The 20,642-nt window shown below is 33.1% G+C and overlaps 1 protein-coding gene across 4 annotated transcripts in view; it reads right to left on the bottom strand.

Annotated features, from left to right (window-relative positions):
- GRIK2 (glutamate ionotropic receptor kainate type subunit 2) overlaps window positions 1-20,642 on the bottom strand; it is a 352,850-nt gene that overhangs the window by 206,974 nt on the left and 125,234 nt on the right. For all 4 annotated transcript variants that reach the window (XM_052685593.1, XM_052685429.1, XM_052685664.1 and 1 more), the window contains 3 exons: window positions 12,125-12,306; window positions 8,861-8,914; window positions 5,791-5,964 (listed from right to left, as the gene is read on the bottom strand). In XM_052685593.1, the coding sequence (XP_052541553.1) occupies window positions 5,791-5,964; window positions 8,861-8,914; window positions 12,125-12,306 (410 nt within the window). The remainder of the gene's footprint in view (window positions 1-5,790; window positions 5,965-8,860; window positions 8,915-12,124; window positions 12,307-20,642) is intronic.

The following is a 20,642-nucleotide window of genomic DNA, read 5'->3' as shown; positions in this document are numbered from 1 at the left end:
GTAAAGGCACTTAAATTTCTATTTCAAAAAATAAACTCTACTTTCACAAGTCTTACTGACTAAGTATGAGCTTGCTCAGGTTGCCCAAGTTCTGACATTTTCCTACTAGTTGTTTCTCTCTAGTACTTTGTGAAGATGTAGCAGGAGAGTTCTAATATGCAAGTATTATATAAGTACTACTATATTTACAAATATCTGCACATATCAAACACATCGTAGACTTTCATGTCTTCCACAGGATCAGAGCTGCAATTTATTTCTGATAAATGATACACAACACCTGGACATATCTTTGCTTCAAGGACAGGACTGCAAGTTTCTGAAAGATCTTGTCTCCTAAAATAACAACAAAAACTACAAGCAGGAGTCAAATATTTAATAATGAGATTAATTTTCAAAATATCTGACGAATCATTTCTAAAACATCTTATAGCACAAAATCTTGCACAATCCCTAAACTCGTGAAGTTAAATGTGCCTAGGGGAGATTCCTGGCTTGTAATGCAGCAATCAGCAGTTGTTTAGTATTTTCTTTGAAGTACGCAGTTGCCGCCATAGTGTTTTACTGAACACATCTCAGCAAATCCAGAAAAATAGTTTTTTGCTAAAGGTATAAAGTTGTCTATGTAACAAACTCTCATATTTGAAACTCTAAATCACAATCTGAGGTTGATTTTTTGAAATTAACATTTATTTCTCTTTATTTTTATGGATTTTTTCGCCGTCATGCATCCGAACTGCTCCTTTTTCTCATCAAATCCTTCTGTCCAGTAACAGTGCCTTCTAGCTACCTCAGATATAACTCCCTGTCACTTGTTAGGTACAGATTAAAAATAGCTGTTTCACAAATATCCTCCTGCAGTTAAAAAAAATTAAATGACTAATTTGTAACAAGTTATTCACCAAATTGAGTCTTCTTCATATCCCATAAAACAACTTCATCATTAAATTAAGGAGATTACCATATTAAATCACATACACAAACAAACATGAAATCATTTATTATTCTTAGGAAATCAAAACACACTCTAGGGAATTAGCAGGAAGAAAAGCAGCTGCATAATCTGTTAGTATGTGTAGGTAAGCACCTAAACTTCATTAAAACACTAATTCAACAAGTAAAAGGTTACACTTGCAGTGAATCTATTTTTTACCTACAAGTAACTATAAAGAAAAAGGAAACAAAATTTTAATAGAGCTTTCTTCACAGTGTAGAATTCATATCTAGTGTAATAATGCTTCTTTTTAAATGACTTTGTACAGTTATGAAATATCCTGTATGAAGGAGGAATTAGGCCAAACAAAGAAAGTCATTTGACCATTTAACTTCAGAAGCATGCCAAAGGAAAATCCTGCATATATCATAAAATGTTGCTTTATCTGGGAGAAAGGTAACCAAAGAATTTTGTAGGAAAACAAAAACAACAACAACAACAACAACAAAACAAAAAAAACAAACAAACAAACAAACAAACAAACAAACAAAAAAACGGGAGAGGGAGAGGTAGAGGACAAAATTAGGTTAAAAAAAATAGAAACTAGTTATATGAAATACTGGTATTACTAATAGCATACATTTCCATTTTTGCACCTCCCTGATTTCTTGACTAGCAGCTCAGTTTTAGCGTATCCTGGTTAAAATCTTTTCCTTAACTTCCACAGTATTATTTTACTCATGCTTCTTCTTAGATTGCTCTTCTCACCTAACTTCAATCAAAATGAATCAGAGACACATAGTTCCAAGTCAATTGTATCAAATGTTTTTTTTCAGTAGGACACTGAACCTGGCAAATACATACTTGCCCTTCGATAGCAGAAGAAGAGTACTCTCAGTATTATTACTGTCCAACTATATCCAACTATGATGTGGGAGCTACTTCCCATTTTCATTTAAAACTTCAGTAAGCCTTGCTTTTATCATGCACAAAACTGGACCACTTTCTTTAATTCTATTTTCTGATGACTTCTAAGCTACAAGTGTCATGACTGCAAAGTCTTCTCTCATTCTATTAATCTCTTATTTTATTGTCTCCAATTTTTTCTATTGTATTATCTTAATGTAAAAATCACTTAAAATTCCAAAGCAATTATCTTTTCAGCATTTTTATTGCATCATGCTAAAGTATTAGTTTACAACGAATGTCCTAGACAGTTCTTTGGAGGGAATGCCCTGCATATTCTTTTGATCAAGAAAATTTTCTTGATTTTCTTTTCAAAGTAAATTTCTCTGAGAGGCTACACATCAGCTCTTACAAATTTCAAATCTTTATTCTTTATTATTCATGAGGTTGTTTTTTAAATTAGATTAAAATTTCATACTCAGAATACTGTGTATGTAAAAATGCTCTATATTTTTGCACTCAGTATTTATCAGCACTCTCAATTTCTATTAAAATTGGCTTTCATATGCTGAGAAATACATTCCATGTTGGAGAGGAACTAAGCTTGAAAAACACATTATGACCAGAAAGGTAAGGAGGAATAATTATTATTTTAAAAAATACGAAAAACAAACATGCAACCACACAAGAGAAACAATAATGGAGCACAGTGTTCCATTCTGCACAGCAGCCTACAAGATGTATCAGACCCAAAATATGAGAAAACCCAATGTTGATATTAGATATAGTATTCTCAAGTACCACAGTGCTTCCCTGTACCTGCCATATACAGCTACTAAAGTGAACATGAAAACATAGAATTGATATTCAGATTAGAATAAAGGACACTCATTCCTACCTAAGAAGAAAGCAGATAGCTAAATCAGATGACTACAATAGCAATTAGTAATGAAAACTTCATGTTAATTAAGCAACAGAACCTGTTAGGTCATCTTAATTATGAATGCTAAGTTCTGATTTGAGGCATAAAACACAGTGGGAGATTAATAATGGCACAGTAGAATTCTGAATTTATATCACTCTATTCACAGTACGCTTGTCTTGAATGGTGACTGTCACACTTAAGTGTAAGAACACAGTTATATTGTTTTATGGTGTTTGTTTTTCCTTCTAAGTATGTTCAGCTTGGACAGACACAATAGTAAGTCAGGTATACTAAAGTAAAGTTTTTTTTGTTCCTCTGTACAGTACATTTTATAACAGGACTTCACAAAATATTCACTGCTCATTACTGATAAATTTTTCTATACCAATTTGATTACTATGAATAATTATGCAAGCAAAATATGATGATATGATGTTGGTATGCTAATGAGAGAGTTAAATATGCCTATAGAAAATAGCTTTAAGCCAGTAAACTTTACAAGTGGGAAATCTATGAATTACTAAAAATAAAATATTAAATTTAATTAAATGTCAGAATTAAATTGACAGTTCTAACTCTGGCATGATGTCTAAGCTGATCTACATATGGTGGAAATCTTGGAGGAAGAACAACATAACTCAAATACCAACTGAGCATATAAATTCTGTGATCCAAAAGTGACTGATTTTAATACCACTTGAAACCAATCGCAGTTGCTTGTGGTTTCTACTCAGAGAAATATATACCTTAGGTTTTTATTTGGCAAATTCTCTGCTTTCAGATGGTAAAGGGCTTTTTTTTCTTTCTTTTTTTTTTTTTTTTGACTCAAACCAAAGCCATTTTGATACTGTTTTTCTGGATAAACTGCCTCCATTCGCAACCAATGAAAATAAAACAACTTTTCCAGATCAGCCTGTATGACTATAATAGAGTATTCCTTAGCAGCAATCAATACCTGTGCACAGTCTTTAATTCCTCGGTGTATTTCTGACTTAAAATACATATTAACTACAGTGAAATGAAAGTTGAATTTGTCTAACCTAACAACTATTGACAGTCAATAAAATGACTTTATTCCACTGAGTACAGAAAGAACTTTGTGCAAAGAGATCATGACATACATTTATGTCTTCCCAAACTAGCTCTTTTAAAATTCATTTGTTTATACCTTTTCTGCTTCTAAGAGCTAGATCATACCCCTTAAAACTTGTCAAAATTCTTTGCCTTTAAAAATACTTTAAATTCTATTTGCATATCTCAAGTATCTAAAACTAATGTAATCAACTAAAAAACTAAATATAATCAAATTACATTTTGATGCTTCACCTCTATAAACAATCTCCATAAAATATTTGTCACAATTAGTATGAATGCTCGGTTCTTGTGGTGACTACAGAAAGCATTCAGATATACAAAGAGGGCTCTTAAGGGTCAAGAAAAGAATCCCATATGTTTTTCATGCATTTCTTCATCTTTTTCTATCCTGAGAGAAAGTATTGCTGTTATGTACAGTCTCATGCAGTAACATGCTAGCAATAATAAGCTTCTGCATCACAACACAATCTTTTCTAAGAATGTCACTTTCTTTATAGCACCACAAAGAACAAAACCATGAGAATTGGCTCCTGGAATTCTATTCCAGTTTTTATCACTCTGTGATTTTACTGCCCACAGCCCAGTGTTTTGATAATGTAACTGCTGCTACTGATCTTGGTAACCATTAAAATGTTTGAGGACTACCAAATTGATCAATGCTTAAAATATACAACTTCAATGAGTGAGATGAATTGCTACAATTTTTACTTTGAAAAAGATAAAAATCAAGGAATTATAGTATTAATGCAAACAAGAAAGCACAAAACAATGCCTTCAAATCATAGTCAGTAGCTCTACATGAACTACATGCATCCATCAAACATTTCAAGAATTTGGGGGGACAAACTTGCTTATTTGGAATTACTTAGAGAAAAGAACAATTGATCTTTACAGATTCCATAATATAACACTTTAAAAGCGCAGCATAATTAAACTCTTACATAGATTAATCTTAAAATGTTTCCAATTTTTATATTAAATACTACATATAAGGAAAAATAGATGAAAAAAAATTAAACAGGATAATTTTCTAAAAACAAGACAAAAAGAAAATTAACTTATAAAAATACATATTTTCATTTATTATCTAATATCTATAAAATCTTAAATCTTATCAGAAACAGCTGTTCACAAAATTACTTGTTACATGGCTCACATAACACAATCTATATAGTTACTATATAACTAACATATCTATCTTCAAGAATTTTTTTTTCAAATGGAATATTAAATGTTTTCTAAAATTCTAAAAAGCAGTAGAATTCTATCAGCAAAGATGTTACAAATCAGAAATCCAGTTATTCCAATTAATTTGAAAATTAAAATAGTTCTAATATAGGATATGTTTCAAATAAATCTATTCCTTTTAGCACCATATTAGATTTAATTCCAACAAATAAATAAAGGCAGAAAGTTACTGAATACTCAGCAATGAAAGTTTATCTGGATAAAAGTGATTTTCATTTTTGGGAACTGAACAGAGACTGGAGAATAACAGCAGTGAAAGAAAACAAAGATATAAAAACATATTTAAGTCAGTGCATAGAAACTGGAAAAACAAAATTCTTTGTAATTTTTATAAATTATATTTTAAAAAAGAATCAAGCAGAAATGAAACAAAAAACATTATTAAAGAGCAACCTAAATGAATAATAGAAAATATAAAGAAAGAGACTGTGATTTAGATTCATTTTGGCTGGGATTTGACATGATGCTACACAAATTAGTATGTAATTATTTTCACCAGTAACATGTTTTCAGACTGTAGAATATTAAATTAAAACCACTGTTATTGCCTAAATAATAATCACAATAATATTTGGACCTATGCCTCAAAAAAATTTATAGTCACAGAAATTAAAAATTGAGATGATGGGAGATATATTCACAAGCACATACAAAAAGAGTAGCTAAACAGTGATATTCATACCGTCATAAATCCATCCAGCAAACCTGAATCAGGTTTAGGAGGTGCTTGCAATCGCTCCATAGACCACTTTTCAATGATAGATGACACTTGGCTATTTTCCGTGTTTAAAATTCTGAATCCTGTCATATTAACTCCACTATACCGATATGGTTCCACATCTAAGGCAAACAGGTCCTGAAAAAAATAAACATTACATGAATATTTTGATACACTGCATTTTCATCTTTGAGACTGAGATGCAATACTACACTTGCTGTACATATAAGGAAGTATGTTCTGTTTATTTGGAGGACTGCACATTTCAGATAACTCAGCCAACCAGCAGTCCAGTTCACAGAAGAAGAGCAACTTCAATTATGATTAATGACTTCTATTTTCTTCTTTTGGTCCACGATGTCAGAGGCAGATTTTGGTGGTATGGCAATAGAGACTGAACTTTCACACCAATATTCTATTAAATTTTGTTGGAGTGTAACAGGTGAAATCACAAAAGAAGCCTGACAAAATAGTGTCTGACATGGAAATGCACATGAAAAGGCAAGAGGATTAATTGAAATCCTCCATGTTGAAAAAAAGGCATCCACTGACGCATCTCGATACTTGCTGAATGTTTATAGATACCGAACAGTGGATGTTAGTACAGTGACATGATGGGTGGTACACTTTAGCAGTGGAGGCAATGGTGTGAAAGACAAGCCACGTCACGGATGGTCATGCAGGTTTTCATGAGTGCAGCATTCAACTCTTTTTCATCATTAGCAAAAACGCATAGCAAATGATGGTGAATATTTTGAAAAACAGTGCTTTGTATCTGTGAATTCACTCTATCAAATGCTTTGTATCTGTTGTAGTTTCCACATAAACAAACAGGAGACATTACTTTCTGAACAGCCTAAGTATTCCTACTCTAATAATAGAAAAGCTCCAAGTAGGCATAAATATTATAACTAATCAGTAAACATCTTTTTTTATTTATTTTTATTTTATTTTATTTTATTTTTTTTATTTTTATTTTTTTTTTAATTTTTGGCTTACCAGAAACAGTCTGTTATATGATAAACAGAACAGACTTACTATATTTTCCCTTTGAATGAAAGTTATTTATCTTTAGACATTTAAATGAGAGGAGGGAAAAGGGAGACTGCACATGGTCTGCACCTTTTGATCACAGCTTAAATTTAACCAAAGTATTCTTCATATCTACTAATCATGCTTGCAAACACAGACCTATTCTTGATTAGGAATTTCTCTCTACAACTGTGACATTTGCCAATTGATTAAATTTCAATATTTGATGAACAAAATATCCGTGACTCATTTGGTTTAGCTAAGCACATTAAATGAATTTTCATTTGGTTTATTTCTTGGCTTTCCTGTTTCCCTTTAAATAATTTTTGAAAGTGACATAATGAGACATTACTGGCAAGCAACATATTTCTAGTTTCACTGAAGATAGAAACTGTCTAAACTTTGTCTTTAATTTCCTTTTTAATTTGCTCTTTGCTTAGAGTTTAATATAGTTTAAATTTCCATGAAATAGTCATTTATTTGTAATATTTCCCTGAATACAATTTTTTACTGATTAGAACTGAAGAAAATATAATATTGTACTATGGAAAACCAGAACATATTTCAATATTATATGTTAAGAAATATGTTAGAATATGAAATATGTTAACACTAATTTGTCTAAAAATCAACCACAGATGCCAGGCACTATTTTCAATTAGAAGTAGTAATTATGATACCATTTTCTACATATGACACTTGATTTATATAGGGGTCAAGTGTTTTGTATTTATAAATAACCTAACTCATTCCCACTTTTTAAAGAAATTTTTTTTTTTTTTTTTCCAAATGAAAGACTGACCAGAACAACGTTTCATCATTCTCTCAATTTTTGCTTTGAAAAAAACTCAGATGCAATGGTTTACCCCAAGTACATTCATGTTTACACTGGAATATAATAAATATACAAAACAATATTATATTCATATATTACAAATACACACAGGTTGGTGCATTAATCAGCTAGTGCATTAGACCCTGAATCAATCATGGGAGAGTACACACTAGACTGCTATAAACACTGTGGCTGGAAAATTTATTTGACAGCACTTTCAACATGTCAGGTAAGAAGCAATTAATATATCAAAATAAGTAATTTCTGATGCAAGCTCCAAAGCTTGACTGCAAAATCAGAACCTATAATCTGTCTATGCAAATTAAATTATTGTTTGATAGCACCAAATGAATATAGTCCTTATCGCTCCTAAAAAAGCAAATGTTATAATAGGGAAACAAGAATGACAGAAAATCTGATTTTTTAAAAATGACTTTAAGAATAATAATAAAATGCTAATGGACAGCATTCAACTCAAAGATGCAATTTTCATCAAAACATCAAAATAAAATTTAACAGAAACTGAAAATCCAAGACTAATGAAGGAAATTGAATTTGCATGTGATCCCAAATCCATGATATCACAACTTGCCATTCTATAATGAGAGGTATTTGTTCAGAGCCTTAACAGTTTCAATGAACTTCAGAATTTACTTTGTTTTCTATTCAAAAAGCTAATTCCATAATAATACTTCTGATAAACTCATTTTGTAATGCTGAGATGAACTGTCCATCCTACCACAAAGGATTCATTTTACTTAGGACTTAAACATGAATGACATTTTAAACATAGGTCATTTCAAGTATAGTTTTACCAAGTCACTTCTTCCTCATGTTTGAAATGGCTTGTGTTGTAAGATCAGTAATGAACTGTAAAAGGAAAACAGAGGAATACACACAACTCTGTTATCTACTTAACTCTATTTAGAAGTTTAAAACTGTAGTACTAAAGAGTCAGACATTTACTCAGAAATGCCACTTTCCAGGGCAAACTGTTGAACAATAATTAAATCATCTCGATGAGTTTTAACTGAAAGAAAGAAAATTCAACAGAGAAAAAATAATGTACTCACACTTCATTCTACAAACTTTTTTCTTGATTTGTCAGATAACGCAATTAAGGAAAGTAACAACTTTGCTAGATGTCATCCATATGTTGCCACTTACCAGTGTGGTAAAGATATAGTGATAGTATTCCGTCATCATTCCCATAGCTAAAGCCTTAAAAAAAAAAATAAAAAGATGAATGTTTCTGTGTTAACATAATAACTTTTAACACACTTACACTGCAAATGAAAAGCTGCAGAAGAAGACCGGTTTGGAACTGTACTAAAATTAGGTCCAGCAAGTCATTTCCTAGCAGTTAGAGCAGATTACTGACTATTAAAGAAGTTTATGAACCAGATCATCTGATACAAAGAGTACTATTAGACTGTTTAGAGCTGTAAATTGGAAAGAGGCTTATAGTTTTACATACGAATGGCTGCATTAACTCACCACATAAAATCTCAATTGACAATATTTCATTCATTATTGAGCCCCCTCATCTCCTTAAAAAAAATAACCTAACAGGATTTTTTTTCCCTATTTTAATTATTGGCATTATGCATTTAGAACAAGGACCCAAGCATATACTTCAAGTGTACACATTTTTTCCAACCATGAAAGAAAATACTCTCCATGTAAGTTTTTACTAGCAAGATACATAGTGTTTCATCATCTTCATCTGCTGCGCTGTCTATGTGATATCAAATAGTTTCTCATAAGCTGTGTATTCTAAAATGTTCGTTTTTTTTTTTTTTAACTCGTAAAAAGAAAATCTGCAAATATTTATTTTAAAGCAATAAGCTAGAAATATCACTGCATCATATGCTCCTTCACCTGAAGATCATGTATGGATACACAATATCTTCTCACTCTCCACAAAAGCTTCTAGAGTCTAGTACTATTTATGTAAACATTTTAGTATTTGACAGTTTTTCTTTTTTACCTCACTTTAGCACCTTAAAAAAAAAAAAAAAAAAAAAAAAGCTACACAAATACAGAATATTTTTCTCCTTTCCAGGAATTACAAAGATAATTCTTTGCCAATTTTCTACCAGTTAAACCTTCTTAAATATGCTGAAGGCAATAATTATACAATTGTAATAATAGTGAAATTTGTATACAAAAGAGATAAATGAAGGCTGTGCAAACTTTACTTGCATCATTGTCTAAGAAAGGAATAAATGACTAGTCTGTATGTTCTTTTTCAAACAAAAGTGAAAAGCTAAAACAAATTTGAAATAGCAGCTGCAGAACAGAGCTTTTAGCTTTGACAAGAGTGGCAAAAATTGTAACAACACTTTTTCAAAGGATGTCTTTGCCTGTATTTAGAACTGTAGTACAGTCTACCAACAGCAATTTGAATTCTATTAAACACAGGAAAAACCATTATCTTATGAGAAATATCCCAACTCCAGTAGAAACCTTACAACACCAAACACTGTTAGCATTTTTGTTTTTCGCTCTAGTAAGGTCATATAAACAGCTGTTTACACTCACGGATTTCACTCTCCAAGTAACCTCTCCATAAGAATATTTTAAATATCTCCACAAGAAAATTTTAAATACTGTCTGCTTTCCCTGGTTGCCTGGTAATGTAATAATCATTGAGATTTGCCTTGATAGAATCACATCATATCAATGGTGAGTTTTTTATTTTTTTTATGAAGTATTATTGGCCAGAAAACAGTAGTTGTCATGCATTTTTATTTTTTTTTTTTTTTCAAATTTGAAAGCAGAAGTCATGTTCAGCAGAACTACCAATCTTAGACACTTCTAAAATACTGCAATAATGAAGCTGGAAACTAAAAGATTACCGAAAAAAAAAATAAATTGAGGAGTTGTTCCTGTAACCTCTTTTTACATTCTTCAGGATAAGTGGAGTAGCCTGATAAAACAGTTCAGAATTTGATTTAAAGAAGTTGCATGCTCATTCTCAGATCTTAGAACATGATTAAATATGGAATGGTTTTCATTTTCTTCCCATTTCTCTCAGCTCATACTTTTTCTTCCCCAATTTTGTATGAAATAAAAGTTTCCTTTCAAGTAAAAAATATGAGGTACAGTATATATAATAATGTGCACTGATTGAGTTATTTGTAGTACTGCATCTTTGTACTGTTATTAATACATATTTTCTATCTGCATTTTTAAGATTTTAGAGGAATTAAATATACATTTAATAATTTGGGCTATACAATTGGACTAATTAAGCTGCATTACATTAAGTGAAAACCAGAACTGTAAGCAGATATTAAAATGTGTAAGAATTAATGAAAGAATCTTAATCAACACACAATAAAGCAAAATGATCATAGATGTGTTTACCTGCTGTTTTTACCTGCTTTTTTAATTGTACCCACAGCCGTACCTTGAGGTACCATTAACAAGAGATCTTTTTTCAAATGTTAAAGAATGTATTTACTGTTTTTGAACTAAACGATACAATATGCTAGCATACATAATATGAATGCAAATTGCGGTCACTAAAAAGCTGTGCATTAGAAATGTAGAGCACTGTTTTGTTTCAGGTATGTTTCCTAACCTAATTGCGAGTCATAGCTCAAATAAAAAACTTAGAGAAAAACGGTCTAAGGAATTCCAAGTCTTTGGGGCTAGGAATTCTAAGTCTTTGGGGTTAGCTCACTACATTAAAGAAGATATACAAAGACATGCATTTATTGCACACCTCAGGATTACTGGCAGCTTTTTTTACAAGCTCCTTGTTTTTTTTAAATATAATCTTTCTTATATTGCCATCTTCTCTTCAGTGACAGCATTGGAATATGCTTCAGCAATAAAAACACTGTATTTGGGATTCTGCTATCTCTTGCCTACTCATCTTACACAACAGAGCAAACACTTCGAAAGCATCTGCCTGAATGTATTCAGGTCCTTCACAGTCTTGTTAGTAAAGGAGGAGAATATGGCTCTAAAAATACCAATTAGTTCTGTCCTTCCAGAGGATTACACTAATGTGCTAGTTTAATAGTGTACTATTCCAATATTACTACCTGGTTAAAAGTACACAATTTAAAAGCTTTAACTGGAATATGTATATATACATATATATAATAACTGTAAGCAAGTATTTAAAAGCTCAAGGCATTAATTCTCTAAAATACCAAGGCGTACCTTTTCCCAGTGAAGTGCACTGTGAAATACCTTTTCTCCCCCCACACAGACAAACCAAGCTGTTTCTTTAAAAAAAAAAAAAAAAACAAAAAACCTATCATTACAGATGCCAATAAAATTATCTCTAAAATTCTTGGCTGATTTTCAGTTAGGCCTCAGTAAAACTAACATACGATTTAACTGCTTGTTAAAAGCCATTAAGACTGGATATTAGTTTCATTTATTAGGAATCGAAAGCAAAATGAGGATTACCTGTTTCAAGATGCCCGCTGCCATTTCATGGCTGCAGTCAAAGATGACATGGAATTCCTTTCCTCTTTTCATCTCCTTTAACAATGGCTTTGCATCTTTTGTGTCAGCTGGTAACTGACGGATTTTTAGTCTCAGGTTATATCGTGATGGAGCCTTGATGAGCTCTTGTAATCGAATAAGGCCTTAAAGAAAACAGAGGAGTCAAAGAAAAGAAAATTATCAAAACAGGAACCTGAGTCGCTAGCAGAGCAATTTACTACAAACATTGAAAAATTTCTGAATTTCTCTCCTTTTTCAGCATGCTGCAGCTGATACAGAGAAATGTATTTTAAAATAAGAGTATCTATACTTCATATGCTTTCCTATCTCAAGCCTTTCCTTAATATTAGCTGACAGTAAGTACTTTCAGTTTGTATCTTAAGACAAATTTTCCCTCATGGAACTATAATACCGCTCCTCAAAGAAGAATTATTTTAATTCAGTTAAAGTGACATCCCAGACTAATTGCTTATAGTCAGACTAGATAATCTCTTAACTAATCTATTCAGTCTTGACACAAAGTTGTAGAACACTTCAATATTACACAACATCATCGTATAATCCACGATAGTACTCAATTTTTCTTTTTTTGTTTATACAGGTAATAGCACAAAAGCAGCAGTGAAGAGGATGACTAATGCCTTTGCAGTCCTCTTCAGTATTTCACAATTCCATTTTAGATTACTAAACTTTCACTATGAAAGTAGATGCAGTAATATTTTCCCCCAAATCTTCTTGTTCATACCAGCAAGACAGCAAATGGTGTGGTATAGAGACCATTGATTGGTCTGTGACCAATATTGAAAATTAGGTTATTCAACTGTCTTCAGACAACAGGATAAAGACAGGTCTTTCATAAAGTAGCAGTTTATTTCAGCACTAGCAAAAAAGATGTGCTAACCATCTTTTTGCATTGGAGGGTACTCTGCTTAATGGCAGTAAAAGAGTTACTGTTCTTACTGTTTCCAAACTACGTGCAGTTTGGTGTACACACTGAACTATCAAAAAAAAAAAAAAAAAAAAAATAGAACCTCTGCTTAGTATTTCCTCTAATCAGGGCCTCTAAAATTTGAGATAGCTCACTTTACTGCATCAAAGAATCTAATGGAAATTACTAATTATTATTTAATTATCATCACAGGCACATCATCTAATATATATACTGCATTTTGAATTATTCCTAAATATTCTTCCTGGTTAAAACTGAATGTCAAAGCTGCCTTGATTTCGTAAAAAATATGTAAAAAATATGTAATATTGCATGAAAACATACTACAGTTTCAGCAAGAAGTCGTGATAAGCTCTGCAATAAAGAGACTTTATTTTTGTTTTGGCACATATCCTTTTTCCAAAATACATTTTTTTTTGTCAAATGACATAACACTGAAAGCCTTTAACAACATAATATTTCAACAAGGCTTTTGTTATGATGCTTTTAGACTGCAAAACATCCTTAGCTCTAATAATTTTCAACCGAATTAGACAAATAGATAAAACATCTGAAAAACAAAATTAGACACTTATTTCATCATTCCACCTCTTTTGACCCTGCAAAGGATAGACATTATTTTCTTAATACTTCTGGAATTAGCTGGAACTGGAATTGTAGCTTATTATATGAAATCTTCCCAAATTAAGACCTCAGGTTGTAAACCTGGTGTAGGAATTCAATAGATCTTTCAGGCCCAAAAGCAGCATTGAAATGAATGGAGGTATTTCTGAATCAATTCAAAGTTTTAAACAGTCCACACAAATGCATCTTGGTTGAGGGATTTATGAAGAAGATAGAAACAGCAACTCTCGGGGCAACAGAGCATTAATTTAGCTCTTGGTTGGCTGTGTAGGTCAAGCTTGCTATGCAGTTAATTTAAGAAATGTTTTGTCACAGGTCTACATCATGGATACAGCATTTCATCACAAATTTTTGGTAACACTGCTAGAACACACATACACATTCAAACTGAAACAATTGTTCCTATAGCTAAATAACCTACGAAATTTCTAATTTCAGTGAAACGTTTGTATAGGATCTTCATTAACAACAAGCATTGTGAAGAAATAAACCCAGAAAATTCGATTGCTGATTATCTTCTTATAAAAACACAACGTGAAATATGATAGCATTTTTCTGCATAAGAGTATGCCAAAATTTAAGGTCAGAGCAAAATATTCTAGCTCAAGAAGGATGAAAAATAATTCCACATGTTCCAAATTATTTTTAATAGCTTACTTGAAACAGTAAATTGGAAACTTTTTAACAATAATAATTTTGACTCACATTACACTATAACTGGTGTGTCTAATTTTAGGTTTGTCTTGTTTTGCTTACTTCATATTTTTTTCCGTTCTGCCTTGAAAAGAAGATAAAAGTCAACTTTAAAGAACCACAGAAACATCACTACACTTGTTGACAATCTTCAGCACAGATGCTGAAGGCAGAACAGATATGATTAGACCTGGTCTCATTAACAGATCTCATTCATCCTTGCTAAGACAAAAAGAATAGAATATGGTGGCCTTCATGCAAATGGCAGATATGAGTCTACATGATTGTGAAAACAGTAATTTTAGAAACAATAATTTGAATAAACCTTGCCACGCTTACCTCAAATGCTATACTGGTATTTAGAGTAAATGAATCAACATACTTAATTGAAACTTAAATGGATTTGATGCTTGATTTCCAAATGCCTCAACTAAATAAACATGAGGTATCTTAAAGTTGGACTGGATGATCCTGTAGGCCTTTTCCAATCTTTGTAATTCCATGATTCTTGATTCTGTGATGTTCTCTTCACACTGGTGACAGGTGAGACAAGAGGAAACAGCCTCAAGTTGGACCAGGGGAGGTTTACGTTAGGTATCAGGAAAAAATTCCTTACAGAAAGGGTTGTTAAGCACTGGAATAGGCTCCCCATTGAGAAGGTGGAGTCACCATGAATGTGTTTAAACACTGTTTGGATGTGGTGCTTAGGGATATGATTTAGCAGTGTGTTGTTAGTTAGGATAGCATGGTTATGTTGCAGTAAGACTTGACGATCTTGAATGTCTTTTCCAACCTGAGCAATTTTATGATTCCATCTTGAAGAGTTGTATTTTTTGTTTTTGTTTTTTGTTTTGTTTTTGCTTTGTTGTTGTTTAACTGAAAATATCATGCATCTACTACAGTTTATCATATTCAGATGATCTAGTACAATTGTTCAAAAGTAAAGCTTTGACATAAAACAATCTAGCATATACTACTGCCATTAATGACTCTATCAAAAATAATAGACAATACTACGACAGCAAAAACACTTAGGGTTGCCTCCAAGCCTGTCCAGTTCTTTAAGGCTAAAAACATAAAGCAACTTGAATGTGTGCTCTTGAAATGAAAACATTAAGATGATTTCAGACTGACAGAAGGGTAGCATTTCAAAGCTGTGATTTTTTCAAAGGTAAAGTCCTGCCAGTTTCTCACTCGCTTTGATTTCTATGCAATTCCACTTAAGAACTCCGACAAATCTGGGACAGATAGTATGACACACTCCTGTTGAAAAGAAAAAAAAACCTGGCATTTGATACTCAGTAGTTAAATATGACCAAGAAGACAGACAGAAAACCATCCTTCTAAATAAAGTTACTTCAAATCAAATAGTGCTGCAAAATGTGCTGCCATATAAGCATCTGATATGCAAGCTGTTGAGTCTATAAACTAGAGACATAGATCTACTTGAACTATCACATCACACTGAAAAAGTTAAAAAGAAAAAAAAAAAAGGCAGGTGAAGGGATGAAACTGTGAAGCTGGAAAGGGGTGAATACAAATGTACAGGCCTTATAATTCTGAGAGATTCAGATAGCAAAAGGGACTTTGGGAATGAGCTGGATTTGAACATACAAGCAATATTTAGTGGAAAAAGTGCTGCGCTGCACCAAACATCTGCTATAAACATTGATTCCTTGCAATAGATCTTAACAACTGGAAGCCATGCTGAGTATGGGAGATCAGTCAAGACATCGTGAAGCTTGTAAAAACAGATTTATGCCATGTAGGAAAGAGATGACAATCAGTTTCACATGTCAGGAATCAGTATCTCAAGGGGAAAGTGTTTTTCTCAAAAAATTCAAATTCAGCATTTTTTTAAATACCAAAGTTTAGAAGGAAATCTGATTGTTCTTGACTGCAACTGTTCTTTTAAAACACTTTTTACTTAGAAGGGCAAAGTACCTAACGTATTTGAAGTAGTTATACTGTTCACTGAAGATGAAGACAGTGAGGACAGTTAATGTTGTAAAAAAAAAGTTAAAATTGAAGAAATGAAGGAAGAGGTTGGCTGCTTTTCTGTTACATGTCCATAGGCTCTGAAATTTTAGTAAGCAAATTCAGGGAATTATAAAGCAAACTGTTCCTTTATGTCTTGCAGAAACTATCAGAGGAACCTGAACATGAGCAAAGGGGGACAGAAAACCTGCAGATGCACACCGCTGTAGTGCACTGACTAGGTCTCATTGCTGGAGTAGTACAGGAATGCCTGAAAGCACACGAATAAATATTTATGGCTTCATAACTGCTAGGACACACAAACTGTAATGAACAAATTCCTCAAAATATATTTTAAAGAAAAGGAAATTTGAGACACAATACTCTTGCTCACAATTTCTATGTATATCACAATATTTAATTCTAGTAACGTTTAATTCCAGTTAACATTTAATGCATTCGAGCCACTGGTAGCATTCATTAAGTTCAGATGAATTATGCAGGGCACAAAATATGTTTCAGTCTATTAACTTTGGTAGTCTACTCAGCCACCCAGTGGGCCATCTGCTAACAAGGAATATTTGTTCATCCTTATCCATACTTAAAAAGCAATTCCACACAGGCATGAATTCAGCAGCTCCAGTTTGCCAGGTCCCCTTGGGAAGGCTGTCAGAAAGCACAACCCCAGGTGAGGCAGGGTGACCACTGCACATGCCCCCCAGGCACAGTGCATGACATGACAGGGGCAGTGATGGTGACATTATGTTATGGCTGGCACTGCTACAGTTGCCCTACAGCTTCATACTACAGAGGAACGCCTCACAGAACAAAATCTGCATTTTGATGAGGATACCTGCATCTAATGCTTTTATTAGGCAAGAGCTCCACTGGGTGAAGTACTGAGAAAAAGCACGTCCTCACTCAGGCACTTCTGGGAATTGAGACTGAGTAAACATTTTGCAGGCCTGGATCATGCTTCAAAAGCAAAGTCGCGCAAATATAAATCAAAGGCTGAATGTCTGTCCAGACTGCATCTAGTTCATAAAGTGCAGGAAATCTAGCTCTTCCTAGAAAAAAAAAACACCCCGAGCTCTCTCAGTAAAAGCAGCAGAATTAATGAGAAATACAAAAGCATGCAACTCTCTTTACCTTTTATCTACTACACATGGGAGAAGGCACTGGAGCTGAAATATGTTGGAGGTTATTGTCCATGTGCAGCACAAGTTACAGATAGTGCAGCAGGGCCTGGGTTACACCATGACCCACCTGTTGGTAGTGATCACAAACATTTCTAGCCAGTATGCAGCCACCAAAAACAATGCAAAATCCCACTGGGTGCCAAAGAGCTCAAGTGTACTAGGGAAAGAAAGAGGCTACTACTTGGGGCTGGAGATGTGTTCTTGGGAAGAGGCAGCTCTGCACCTCAAGGAAGTCCAATTGAGAAGGAAGAAAGACTGCAGCCCACAGGCACCCCTTGCTTGGACAAGATCTCCCTTGAAGGACTGTGGCTCAGAGTGACGGAAGTCATCATTAAGCAAAAAGCTATTAAAAACTATTATACATATCAACCCTCAACCTGTTGCAATCCAGGCATCTCATAGGGTAAATTGATGCACTCTATGTAAGCAGTGGTGAAAATGCACTATTTTCTTCCAGCCTTTATCCTCTCAGGGAAGGGAAAGTAAGGTAGTTAATGTAATTGTGTGTTTTATCTCTGTAGCAAAATCCTTGATTATAAGTTTGTATTTAAAAGTAATTAGGTAAAACCCCTGATGCTAGATTGTTTTGCCTGTAGTGCTTTCCAAGTATTCCAAAGTTTATTTTTTTCCCCTTCTTTTCCTCAGTTTGATATTAAGCTGTGGGTAATTATTTTTTGCCAAAGAAAAATGTACGCACTGAAAAGATATAATGTAAATGAACTTGAAATACAGCACGCAGGTCAAGCCGTGGACAGTAATGCCTTTCTCACTCCTTACTGTTGCTTATCACCTCTTCCCCCTGCATCCTAAAATCCCTAATAATGCTAAAGTAGTAGCATTAACAAAAAACAAAAACATATAAAAGAAACAAAGAAAAAACATGAACAAAAGCAAACATACATTCAGAGGATAAAAATGACATGTGGTTCAGAAGTGAACAGACTATCTACATATGATAAATTCTGCCACTGCTTTCAGCTCTATTTTCAACAGCTATAAGACATACTTTTCAGGATTTTCCGCAGTAAAAGTAGTATTTTTCAGTAACCAGAGTTCTCACTTGTTTAGTCTCTTTAGCATGTAGGCCTAAATATATAAAGTACTGCCAGACAAATTCCTTGCCTGCTTTCTTTTCCAAATATTGCCAAAATTTCTTCTGTATTTTCACTCTTTTTCTCATACTGTTATGGCCCATTTGTATAACTCTGACTCCTGAGAGTCAGGAAGGACTACTTCCTTCTCTGGCCAGTCGTTTCTGGAACTCCACTTCAACTGTCTATGTATGGTTAGTGCAAAAGGTAGTTTGAGATCAAATATGCATAGAGTATGTAGACAGTAACTATAAATTTTATGAATTGAGTACTTTTAATCCCCAAGTAAATTTCATTTTAATCATTTGACACTAGATAAAATGGTCAGTCTGGTTATTTGGGATCAAAGTAATGAGCTGACAAATTCTGAAAAAACAAAGGAAAACCAACAGTTTCAAAAGTATATAGCTCATCTGTAGTTAATCAGAAAAAGAAATATCAGAGTCTCAGATGAATAGAGAAACATCATATGAGAACTACAAAAACAGTGAACCAAAGGAGAAAAATCAATAGCTTTGCCACAGTTTTGAGAAGTACAACACAAAAGCAAAGACTTTAGCCTGGATTGCCTTCAGTGTAAGTAATTTGTAATACAAAATAAAAAACAGCCCTCAGGTAAAATACTGACTTCTAAAATAAATTAAAAAAATAGAAAACAATTTTTGTGAACAGGATCCCCCCAAAAATCTATTTTTAACAGTATAGAAATAATTGATGTATTTTGGGAATGTACTTCCTGCAGTTTCTTTCATGAGGGACACCTTTTTCCTGTCCCTTTAAACTCTCAATTCCTTCTTTTAGCAGCCACTGTGATAGAGTCTTACCTCTGAATGGCTGGAAAGAATGTGGTGTGAGTAACTCTTTTCAGAAGCTGCCATCAATTCATCTTTAAGAAGAATCCTGAAGGAGTAGTTTGTGAGCTCTCCAGCTGGCATCTTCCTCCAAAGAGATCAATCACATTACCTCCTCGACATGTTCAACTTCAACCAGTCCAGGAAGCAAGAGTCCCAAGTTTGTTTTAAAACCTGTGTCTCCAGCTCAGCAGTCTTGCAAGCCATTGCTACGCCACCTGGCCTGCTCATCAAACTATTTATCATTTGCATTAATGCTGCCTTTGTGCTGTACAGGAAGAATGCAAGCAAATGCACTTTGCAATAGGCTGAACACATGAACCTTTTTCTGTACAAAGGAACAGTAATGCTCTTTTAAAAGCTACTTCTATCTGCAGAATCTCAAAAAAAAAAAAATCAAATTAATAATATACCACTTTGTTGAACTACAGGAATATTTTCTCTATTTTCAGCAAGTTGTTTCCTCTCACACAACTCCGTACTCTTCTTCTCTCCTGATGTTCCCCTGCTCAATTTTTCTGCTCAGATCTCAGGAAAATATAATTATATATTGGACTTTGATAGGAGTGTGGGTAAAAGAGAGGAATGTCAGTTTATTGTTCAGTGATAGCAGAATAGTTCATTGCTGTAAAATAATTCACAGATATTAAAATGATTCACAGATATTGAACATTCTCAACAGATTGCCAATACACTTGCAAGATATAACTAATCTTTCTCATCCTCTACATAAAAAAACACCTCTAGTGAAAAGATTAAAGAAATGTATCCTTGAGAAATTGCATCTGCTAGCAGGACTATATGAATAGTATTCTATGTTCTTGGATACAAGAACATAATATTGGAAACACCATTAAGAAAACCATAAAGAAAATATAAGTGAAGAGTTTAATCAACATTTTTCATTTATTCATATTTAGCCTATTTACTCCATTGAGATTACTTTACTCAGTTCCTGCAGCATAAAACATGCTTAAAATTGTCATCCATTATACTTAAAGACAGTATCAAAATTGTGAAAAGTGTTCTTAATGGAGAATGAGCTTTAAGAAAGAACACTGCAGATACCTAATCCAGAAAAGTTTATCTTAGAGA

This window comes from Tympanuchus pallidicinctus, unplaced genomic scaffold (assembly GCF_026119805.1).
Source record: "Tympanuchus pallidicinctus isolate F22 unplaced genomic scaffold, pur_lepc_1.0 scaffold1, whole genome shotgun sequence".
NCBI classification, from domain to species: domain Eukaryota; kingdom Metazoa; phylum Chordata; class Aves; order Galliformes; family Phasianidae; genus Tympanuchus; species Tympanuchus pallidicinctus.
This window is presented reverse-complemented; position numbering and strand designations above follow the sequence as displayed.